At 40.1% G+C, this 12139-nt stretch overlaps 1 protein-coding gene across 1 annotated transcript in view; it reads left to right on the top strand.

The window, feature by feature from the left end:
* The first annotated feature begins 251 nt into the window (after window positions 1-251).
* Window positions 252-12139, top strand: part of LOC124594805 (TAF5-like RNA polymerase II p300/CBP-associated factor-associated factor 65 kDa subunit 5L) — a 156024-nt gene continuing 144136 nt past the window's right edge. Inside the window, exon 1 of the mRNA XM_047133235.1 lies at window positions 252-448. Within this exon, the coding sequence (XP_046989191.1) occupies window positions 380-448 (69 nt within the window). The 5' untranslated portion in view covers window positions 252-379. The remainder of the gene's footprint in view (window positions 449-12139) is intronic.

Raw genomic sequence — 12139 nt, forward strand, 5'->3', positions numbered from 1 at the left:
CATGGCCTGCTTTGTAGAAGGCCGTGCAAGAGTAAATACTTTTCCGGACAGAATATTTGCAAGAAAGAAATATTTGATAAATATCAATGTATAAAATACAGTTTTAGTTCAGATGGCAAGAGGGACGTAGCGCTTCGCTTACAGTCTAGTCTTTCTATAGCTGAATTCCGAAAACTTCGATGGGAATCATTAGCAGGTAGCATAAACTGTGGCATCTTTTGGAATCCATATGCTTTGCTTGTTTTGTTTGTTGTGAGAGGGAACATTCGATGGTGGAAGATGTTTATATTGAGGTTTGAGCAAAGGCTTTCACGCACTCATGGAGACTGACAGAATTTTTTTATAGCTTTTTATACCAGGGCCATACGTCAGCAGTAAGATGAAGCGTTCAAAAAGCGAAGCGATCAAATCTGCACTGAACACTTATCTGAAACGCCGGCACTATGCGGTACGTCATAACGGGTGACATTACAGACGTCACCACAAATCATTACTTTCTTTAGTTGTCATGAGCTGTTTTCAATAATTCAGGTGCAAAATTCTTGAGTGCGGACGTCTTTGCCGTGCGAAGATGATTTGTGAACAAAGCGCCGTGTGAGATCTTCGTTGTGTTTTCCGCGCTTAGGAAGACTGGGATGTAGGCAAACATGTAATTCAATCTCCAAAGAAAACTGTTTGCAATGATCATACTTATGCCGTACGCGTTACGGGCATACTCATCACAGTTTTACTACGCAATCAGTTCTTTCAGACAGGGTTGCAAACTGAATGCACTGCTGTAGCTACATCTATTGGAAGATAATCTTACGTTATATTTATTTTTGACCATAAATACATTTTTGCCATGGATTTAGATATGTCATCTTGCATGTTTTATACAGAATAAAGGATATTGTTTGCAAATTATTACCGTTCAAACAGAAAAATTTTAAGTAGTAGTAGCAGCAAGAGTAGTAGTAGTAGTAGTAGCTGGTGCTGTAGCTTTCAGTGCAAAGACTGGTTTGATGCAGCTCTCCATGCTACTCTATCCTGTGCAAGCTTCTTCATTTCCAAGTAGATACTGCACCCTACATCCTTCTGAATTTGCTTAGTGTATTCATTTCTTGGTCTGCCTCTACAATTTTTACCCTCCCCACTGCCCTCCAGTACTAAATTGGTGATCTCTTGATGCCTCAGAACATGTCCTACCAACCGATCCCTTCTTCTAGACAAGTTGTGTCACAAATTCCTCTTCTTCCCAGTTCGTTCAGTACCTTTTCATTTATTATGTAATCTACCCATCTAATCTTCAGCATTCTTCGGTAGCACCACATTTTGAAAGCTTCAATTCTCTTCTTGTCTAAACAGTTTATTGTCCATGTTTCACATCCATACATGGCTACATTCCACACAAATACTTTGAAAAAAGACCTACTGACATTTAAATCAATACTTGATATTAACAAAATTCTCTTCTTCAGAGCCACTTTTCTTGCCATTTTGTGTACATTTTATATCCTTTCTACTTTGGCCATCATCAGTTACTTTGCTCCGCTAATAGCAGAACTCATTTACTACTTTAACTGTCTCATTTCCTAATCTAATTCCCTCAGCATCACCCAATTTAATTCAACTACATTCCATTATCCTGGTTTTGCTTTTGTTGATGTTCATCTTATATCCTCCTTTCAAGACACTGTCCATTCCATTCAACTGCTCTTCCACGTCCTTTGCTGTTTCTGACAATTACAGTGTCATCGGCGAATCTCAAAGTTTCTATTTCTTCTCCATTGATTTTAATTCCTACTCCAAATTTTTGTTTTGTTTTCCTTTACTGCTTGCTCAATGTATGGATTGAATAACATCAGCCATAGGCTACAACCTGTCTCACTCCCTTCCCAACCACTGCTTCCCTTTCATGCCCCTCGGCTCTTATAACTGCCATCTGGTTTTCTGTACAAATTGTAAATAGCCTTTCGCTCCCTGTATTTAACCCCTGCCACCTTCAGAATTTGAAAGAGAGTATTCCAGCCAACATTATCAAAAGCTTTCTCTAAGTCTACACGATAGAAATGTAGGTTTGTCTTTCCTTAATCCATCTTCTAAGATAAGTCATAGGGTCAGTATTGCCTCGCGTGTTCCAACATTTCTACGGAATCCAAACTGATCTTCCCCAAGATTGGCTTTGACCAGTTTTTCCATTCACCTGGAAATAATTCGTGTCATTATTTTGCAGCAGTGGCTTATTAAACTGATGGTTTGATAATTTTCACACCTGCCAAGACCTGCTTTCTTTGGGATTGGAACTATTATGTTCTTCTTGACGTCTGAGGATATTTCACCTGTCTCATACATCTTGCTCACCAGATGGTAGAGTTTTGTCTGGGCTGCCTCTCCCAAGCCTATCAGTAGTTCTAATGGAATGTTGTCTATCCCCGGGGCCTTGTTTTGACGTAGGTCTTCCAATGCTCTGTCGAATTCTTCATGCAGTATCATAGCTCCCATTTCATCTTCACCTACGTCCTCCTCCATTTCCATAATATTGCCTAAAGTACATTGCCCTCGTATAGCCCCTCTGTCTACTCCTTCCATCTTTCTGCTTTCCCTTCATTGCTTAGAACTGGTTTTCCATCTGAGCTCTTGGATATTCACACAGGTGGTTCTCTTGTCTCCAAAGGCCTCTTTAATTTTCCTGTATGCAGTATCTATCTTACCTTTAGTGATCAGTATCTATCTTACCTTTAGTGATATTTACCTCTTCATCATTAAATTTAGTCTCTAGCCATCCCTGCTAAGTCATTTTGCATTTCCCATTGATCTCAGTTTTGAGATGTTTGTATTCATTTTTGGGTGCTTCATTTACTGTATTTTTATATTTTTTCCTTTCATCAATTAAATTCAATATCTCTTCAGTTACCCAAGGATTTCTACAAGCCCTTGATTTTTTTCTACTTGATCCTTTGTTGCCTTCATTATTTCATCTCTCAAAGCTACCCATTCTTCTCCTATTTATGTTTCTTTCCCCTATTGTTGTCAATCGTTTGTCCCATCTCCTTAAATTCCCACCTTTTTGCATTTTCTTCAGTTTTAATCCACAGTTCATAACCAATAGATTGTGTTCAGACTCCACATGTGCCCCTGGAAATGTCTTACAATTTAAGACCTGGTTCCTAAATCACTGTCTTACCATTATATAATTGGTCTGAAACATTCCAGTGTCTCCAGGCTTCTTCCACGTATACAACCTTATTTCGTGATTCTTAAACCAAGTGTTAACTATGATTAAGTTGTGCTCTGTGCAAAATTCTGCCAGGCGGCTTTCTCTTTCATGCCTTAGCCCCTTTCCATATTCACTTACCACTTCTCCTAGTCTTCCTTTTCCTACTGTTGAATTCCAGTTCTCCATGACTCTTAAATTTTCATCTCCCTTTACTATCTAAATAATTTCTTTTACCTCATCATACATTTCTTCATTCTCTTCGTCACCCGTGGAGCTAGTTGGCATATAAACTTGTACTGCTGTGGTAGGTGTGGGATACGTGTCTTATCTTGGCTACAATAATGTATTCACTATGCTGTTTGTAGTAGCTTACCCGTGCTCCTATTTTTTTTATTCATTATTAAACTTACTCCTGCATTAGCCCTATTTGATTTTGTATTTATAACCCTGTTATCTCCTGAACAGAAGTCTTGTTCCTACTGACACCGAACTTCACTAATTCCCAGCATATCTAACTTTAACCTATCCATTTCCCTTTTTAAATTTTGTAACCTACCTGCCCGATTAAGGAACCTGACATTCCATGCTCCAATCCATAGAACGCCAGTTTTCTTTCTCCTGGTAACAACCTACTCCTGAGTAGTCCCCGCATGGATATCCAATGTTTTACCCAAGAGGACGCCGTCATCATTTAACCATACAGTAAAGCTGCATGCCCCCAGGAAAAATTAACGGCTGTAGTTTTCCCTTGCTTTCAGCTGTTCGCTGTACCAGCACAGCAAAGCCATTTTGGTTAATGTTACAAGTCCAGGTCAGTCAATCACCCAGACTGTTGCCCCTACAACTACTGAAAAGGCTGCTGCCCCGCTTCAGGAACCACATGTTTGCCTGGCCTCTCAACAGATACCCCTCCATTGTGGTTGCGCTTAGGGTACAGCTATCTGTATCACTGAGGCATGCAAGCCTCCGTACCAACAGCAAGGTCCATGGTTCAGGGGAGGGGGGGGGGGGGGAAGTAACAATAGTTAAATGCATCACCTACAATAGTAATAGTAACAATAACATAAAGAAGATGAAGTAGATAAAGGAAAAACATATTTGCAATAATATGCAGTACCAGGAACACAGTTTTCCATTCAGTCTGTATGTTCTCTTTTGTATTTTCAACACTACACTCCCTTTTTTTTTACTCATCCAAAAGTTGTTTTCCACGTGAAGAAAACCTTTTTTACGCCAATCCCAGTTTTAAATTTAACTTTGTCCTATGAATTTGCCTGTGAGTATTGCTTTACCTTAAATCAGCCTCCAGAGATGAAAATTTCCTTCAGTTTTCTTTACATTTTTGAAGAGAAAACGTTTGGTTATCATTAGGGGATGATTTTTTTTACTTGTCATTGTATCAAAGAGTATCAATTTATATTCATCATTTATTTCTCTGACCTCCTGCAATACTGAACTTTGATGTCACTGTTTACAATGTGTTAGAAAAGAAATGAGATTGAAGTGTGATCAGCATTGTTCTTCTCTTGCACCGAGCCGGATAGCGCAGTGGTTAGCACACTGGACTTGCATTTGGGAGGATGATGGTTCAAACCTGTATCTGGCCATCCTGATGTAGGTTTTCCGTGATTTCCTTAAAATAGCTGGGGTGGTTCCGTTGAAGGGGCCCGGCTGCTTTCCTTCTCCAGCCTTCTGTAATCCAAGCTTACGCCGGGTCTAATGACCTCGTTGCCAGCAGGATGTTAAACACTTGTCTTCTCCCTTCAAGCATAAAACAGTAATTTCTTCAGTTATGTAATTTGTTTAGAACTAAAATTTTTTTAAGAATACGTAGTTACATTACATTAATACTTGTTCTATGGATCATGAAGATGAAATTTTATGGAATGTGTCAGTAATTGATGATGTGTCACTATTATTGTAGTGTGTAAATATGGCACTTGTTATCCGATAATATGACACATTACATAGGTAGTTGTACCAGTAGATATGCTTTAGCTGCGTTGTAACTGGATTTTGCTAATTGTCATAATAATTATTTTGAGGGGACTGATGACCTCAGATGTTAAGTCTCATAGTGCTTAGAGCCATTTGAGCCATTTAAATTGTTTTGAACCATCCCTGTATATGTTGTTGTTGTGGTCTTCAGTCCTGAGACTGGTTTGATGCAGCTCTCCATGCTACTCTATCCTGTGCAAGCTTTTTCATCTCCCAGTACCTACTGCAACCTACATCTTTCTGAATCTGCTTAGTGTATTCATCTCTCGGTCTCCCTCTACGATTTTTACCCTCCACGCTGCCCTCCAATACTAAATTGGTAATCCCTTGATGCCTCAGAACATGTCCTACCAACCGATCCCTTCTTCTGGTCAAGTTGTGCCACAAACTTCTCTTCTCCCCAATCCTATTCAATACTTCCTCATTAGTTATGTGATCTACCCATCTAATCTTCAGCATTCTTCTGTAGCACCACATTTCGAAAGCTTCTATTCTCTTCTTGTCCAAACTATTTATCGTCCATGTTTCACTTCCATACATGGCTACACTCCATACGAATACTTTCAGAAATGACTTCCTGACACTTAAATCTATACTCAATGTTAACAAATTTCTCTTCTTCAGAAACGCTTTCCTTGCCATTGCCAGCCTACATTTTATATCCTCTCTACTTCGACCATCATCAGTTATTTTGCTCCCCAAATAGCAAAACTCCTTTACTACTTTAAGTGCCTCATTTCCTAATCTAATTCCCTCAGCATCACCCGACTTAATTAGACTACATTCCATTATCCTTGTTTTGCTTTTGTTGATGTTCATCTTATATCCTCCTTTCAAGACACTGTCCATTCCATTCAACTGCTCTTCCAAGCCCTTTGCTGTCTCTGACAGAATTACAATGTCATCGGCGAACCTCAAAGTTTTCATTTCTTCTCCATGAATTTTAATACCTACTCCGAATTTTTCTTTTGTTTCCTTTACTGCTTGCTCAATATACAGATTGAACAACATCGGGGAGAGGCTACAACCCTGTCTTACTCCCTTCCCAACCACTGCTTCCCTTTCATGCCCCTCGACTGTTATAACTGCCATCTGGTTTCTGTACAAATTGTAAATAGCCTGTATATATGATACCTTTTATTGGCAAATCTGAAACCTTCACCGCTCATAATTGGGCAAGTTGCATACAGGGTGTTACAAAAAGATACGGCCAAACTTTCAGGAAACATTCCTCAGACACAAATAAAGAAAAGATGTTATGTGGACACGTGTCCGGAAATGCTTAATTTCCATGTTAGAGCTCATTTTAGTTTCGTTCTTCCACCTACGCTCAATGGAGCACATTATCATGATTTCATACGGGATACTCTACCTGTGCTGCTAGAGCATGTGCCTTTACAAGTACGACACAACATGTGGTTCATGAACAATGGAGCTCCTGCACATTTCAGTCGAAGTGTTCGTACGCATCTCAACAACAGATTCGGTGACCGATGGATTGGTAGAGGCGGACCAATTCCATGGCCTCCACGCTCTCCTGACCTCAACCCTCTTGACTTTTATTTATGGGGGCATTTGAAAGCTCTTGTCTACGCAATCCCGGTACCAAATGTAGAGACTCTTCGTGCTCGTATTGTGGACGGCTGTGACACAATACGCCATTCTCCAGGGCTGCATCAGCGCATCAGGGATTCCATGCGACGGAGGGTGGATGCATGTATCCTCACTAACGGAGGACATTTTGAACATTTCCTATAACAAAGTGTTTGAAGTCACGCTGGTACGTTCTGTTGCTGTGTGTTTCCATTCCATGATTAATGTGATTTGAAGAGAAGTAATAAAATGAGCTCTAACATGGAAAGTAAGCATTTCCAGACACATGTCCACATAACATATTTTCTTTCTTTGTGTGTGAGGAATGTTTCTTGAAAATTTGGCCGTACCTTTTTGTAACACCCTGTATATCTTATTGTCAAGGAATACATGTAGGCCTATTAACATCCACAATGCCCATGGCCTTGCCACTGTTGGACACTACCTATCCGAATGGCGATGGATTCCAGACTACAGCCACCTTGCTGATCACCATGACTAACTGTATCCTCAACCACAATTACTTCTCCTTTAAAAGCATCACCTACAATCAAATCCTTTGTAGGGCAATGGGCACTAGCATGGCACCATCCTCCACAAGCTATTCATGGGCCATATAGAGGAGTCTTTCCTAACCTCCCAGAATCCTAAACCCCTCACCTGGTTCAGATTTATTAATGACATTTTCGTGATCTGGAATGAGGGTGAGCACACCCTATTCATTTTCATCCAAAACCTCGACACCTTCTCCCACATTCTCTTCACCTGGTCCTCCTCAACCAAACAAGCTGCCTTCTTTGATGTTGATGTTCACTTTAAAGATGGGTACATCTGTACCCCTGTCCATAAAACTTACCAACCACCGGCAGTACATCCACTTTGATAGCTGCTACCGATTCCATACCAAAAGTCTCCTGCATACAGCCTAGCTACCAGTGGCTGTCGCATATGTGGTGATGCGCAGTTCTTCTCCAAATATATTAAGAATATCAATGATGCCTTCACAGGCCAAAATTACCCTCCCAACCGTGCTCGAAAACAAATGTCCCATGCCATATCTCCGCAGTCCGCACCACCTCCCAAAGTCCCACCAGATGACTCAATACCATGCTGAACTGTCGCAGCTGAATCATATTCTCTGCCAGCATTTTGACTACCTCTCTTCTTGCCCTGAAATGAGGAATGTTGTACCACTATCCTTCCCACCCCTACCGCAGTAGTATATGTTTCGGCTGAAAGCTTACTTGTTTAGCAGTCTTTGTTGTGCCTTTGTGCAACTCCGAATCTTCACTACATGCTGAATAACAGTCTATCCTTTTCATAATATTGTTATTATTCCATCCTTCATTTTCCATTGTTCAGTTAGAAATAAACATACAATAAAATAAGAATAAATGAATAAAATGGATGTGGCTAGTATGTACCGTAATAATTAAAAAATAGTTATTTAATCAGTTTCTTGATTAAAAATGGTAGCTACCTAAGTTAAATATTTGGATTAACTGAAGCCTTCAATACCGCTTTTCAAACTCACCGAAAAACTGTCACCTTTCAACCTAACCTAGATATTGGGGAACACTACAGATCAGTATCTCACCACAAATGAGATTTTGTATTCACATTTGTTGGCTTTGCTAACTCTCAACCAGCTTCTCACTCTTCAGTTCAATTCATATCTCAGTTTACACTGTAGATCAGTCTGTAACCACAACCTACATTCCAATAAATAATATAAATGAAAAAAAAGAAGACCTTGTGCTGTCTGCACATGTATGTCGCCACATGCCCCAACAACATTAAGTCATGGAATGGAGCTGATATCTGGTATTCGTAAGTTTAGTTGACCTAATGGTTTGGTTGTGAGTTGGCAGAGCAGTATCAAAGACTTTGAGTAATCCATAGTGCACATTTGTGTGAGCAAGCTCTTTTATGTAATTATATAGAACCATACAGATATCAAGTATGGCCACCTTTCCTCCATTCAGGAATTTTAACAAATTGCAGTTCTTCAGTTACTTAAATTAATACTGTGACGTTGATGAAGTGTGACAGTCAAAAAAAGAACTGTAATACAATGTTTCTGGGCAGAAAAGTCTTGGAAGATGGAATTCTGTGTTGTGACCTTCAGTGTGGCATCTTCTGGGTCAGTGCCATTATAACCACTGAGAAACTGTGTGGATTATTGAAATCCATTTGTGACTGTACATAAGACGAAATTAGAATTTCCTTCAGATTGGTAGACGGAACATGAATTTCAGTTTTGTTGATAACTTTTCACATTGCTCTCTGTACAAAGGAATTTAACTTCTGAATCCAGCATCATATTGTAGCTCTTATGGTCAGTAATCAGTTTATTATTGTAGAACTTTAGTCTATGGTAAGATATTTCACATTCCACTTCCACTGATAAAATTCACATGGCCATAATTTATACTAAGTTGCTTTCATATTGCTCCGTTTGAAGATTACGGTGATCAATGGTCTCATATTGTTCTCAGTTAGGAACAACTGAGTCACTAGCTATTACACTCTTCTCAGTGCCTGTTGCGTGTAAAAAAAAAGTAGTCTGGGCTGGAAAGCTTCCTATGTAGCTGAATTAAGAATGACAACAACCTGGGCTTTCCATTGTTTGAACTAAGAGGTTATTAGGAGGTGAAGCTGTGTGGTGTCCTGTAAGTAACATATGCAGATATTCCGAGATGTCCTAAAATCCAAACAAGTTATATAAAAAAACTCTCAGACCATACCAAAAAAACTGACTTGTTGACTAGTATGTAGACAGACATTTGAACTCTGTAGTATAGCTTTGTCAGTAAGGGGCTTTGAGTTATATACTGTGTACTTCATACCAGTACCTCTCAAGGTTGATTAAGTTCTCCTATGCCTTGTAATAAAGAGATCAAGACTTTTTCTCATTCCCGCCCATGAAGGGATAGGCGGGCTGTTTTGTGTGTGCTTTTTTTTTTTGTTCTTGTGGTGTTGTTTCATTTGGTGTGCGCGTGCTGGTGGTGTTGTTTTGTGCTACTTCTTAGAGAGAGAGAGAGAGAGAGAGAGAGAGAGAGAGACAATTTTCTTTATATGATCCGCTATTGGTGGGAGCCCCCCCATGAACCATGGACCTTGCCGTTGGTGGGGAGGCTTGCGTGCCTCAGCGATACAGATAGCCGTACCGTAGGTGCAACCACAACGGAGGGGTATCTGTTGAGAGGCCAGACAAACGTGTGGTTCCTGAAGAGGGGCAGCAGCCTTTTCAGTAGTTGCAAGGGCAACAGTCTGGATGATTGACTGATCTGGCCTTGTAACAATAACCAAAACGGCGTTGCTGTGCTGGTACTGCGAACGGCTGAAAGCAAGGGGAAACTACAGCCGTAATTTTTCCCGAGGGCATGCAGCTTTACTGTATGATTAAATGATGATGGCGTCCTCTTGGGTAAAATATTCCGGAGGTAAAATAGTCCCCCATTCGGATCTCCGGGCGGGGACTACTCAAGAGGATGTCGTTATCAAGAGAAAGAAAACTGGCGTTCTACGGATCGGAGCGTGGAATGTCAGATCCCTTAATCGGACAGGTAGGTTAGAAAATTTAAAAAGGGAAATGGATAGGTTGAAGTTAGATATAGTGGGAATCAGTGAAGTTCGGTGGCAGGAGGAACAAGACTTCTGGTCAGGTGACTACGGGGTTATAAACACAAAATCAAATAGGGGTAATGCAGGAGTAGGTTTAATAATGAATAGGAAAGTAGGAATGCAGGTAAGCTACTACAAACAGCATAGTGAACGCATTATTGTGGCCAAGATAGATACGAAGCCCACACCTACTACAGTAGTACAAGTTTATATGCCAACTAGCTCTGCAGAGGATGAAGAAATTGATGAAATGTATGATGAGATAAAAGAAATTATTCAGATAGTGAATTGAGACGAAAATTTAATAGTAATGGGTGACTGGAATTCGACAGTAGGAAAAGGAAGAAAAGAAAACGTAGTAGGTGAATATGGATTGGAGCTAAAAAATGAAAGAGGAAGCCGCCTGGTAGAATTTTGCACAGAGCACAACATAATCATAGCTAACACTTGGTTTAAGAATCATGAAAGAAGGTTGTATACATGGAAGAACCCTGGAGATACTAAAAGGTATCAGATAGATTATATAATGGTAAGACAGAGATTTAGGAACCAGGTTTTAAATTGTAAGACATTTCCAGGGGCAGATGTGGACTCTGACCACAGTCTATTGGTTATGACCTGTAGATTAAAACTGAAGAAACTGCAAAAAGGTGGGAATTGGGGGAGATGGGACCTGGATAAACTGAAAGAACCAGAGGTTGTGCAGAGTTTCAGGGAGAGCATAAGGGAACAATTGACAAGAATGGGGGAAAGAAATACAGTAGAAGAAGAATGGGTAGCTTTGAGGGATGAAGTAGCGAAGGCAGCAGAGGATCAAGTAGGTAAAAAGACAAGGGCTAGTAGAAATCCTTGGGTAACTGAAGAGATATTGAATTTAATTGATGAAAGGAGAAAATATAAAAATGCAGTAAATGAAGCAGGCAAAATGGAATACAAACGTCTCAAAAATGAGATCGACAGGAAGTGCAAAATGGCTAAGCAGAGATGGCTAGAGGACAAATGTAAGGATGTAGAGGCCTATCTCACTAGGGGTAAGATAGATACTGCCTACAGGAAAATTAAAGAGACCTTTGGAGATAAGGGGACAACTTGTATGAATATGAAGAGCTCAGATGGAAACCCAGTTCTAAGCAAAGAAGGGAAAGCAGAAAGGTGGAAGTATATAGAGGGTCTATACAAGGGCGATGTACACGAGGACAATATTATGGAAATGGAAGAGGATGTAGATGAAGATGAAATGGGAGACATGATACTGCGTGAAGAGTTTGACAGAGCACTGAAAGACCTGAGTCGAAACAAGGCCCCCGCAGTAGACAACATTCCATTGGAACTACTGACGGCCTTGGGAGAGCCAGTCCTGACAAAACTCTACCATCTGGTGAACAAGACGTATGAAACAGGCGAAATACCCTCAGACTTCAAGAAGAATATAATAATTCCAATCCCAAAGAAAGCAGGTGTTGACAGATGTGAAAATTACCGAACTATCAGTTTCATAAGTCACAGCTGCAAAATACTAACACGAATTCTTTACAGACGAATGGAAAAACTAGTAGAAGCCAACCTCGGGGAAGATCAGTTTGGATTCCGTAGAAATGTTGGAACACGTGAGGCAATACTAACCTTATGACTTATCTTAGAAGAAAGATTAAGGAAAGGCAAACCTACGTTTCTAGCATTTGTAGACTAAGAGAAAGCTTTTGACAATGTTGACTGGAATAC

This window comes from Schistocerca americana, chromosome 2, assembly GCF_021461395.2.
Source record: "Schistocerca americana isolate TAMUIC-IGC-003095 chromosome 2, iqSchAmer2.1, whole genome shotgun sequence".
In the NCBI taxonomy this organism is placed as follows: Eukaryota; Metazoa; Arthropoda; class Insecta; order Orthoptera; family Acrididae; genus Schistocerca; species Schistocerca americana.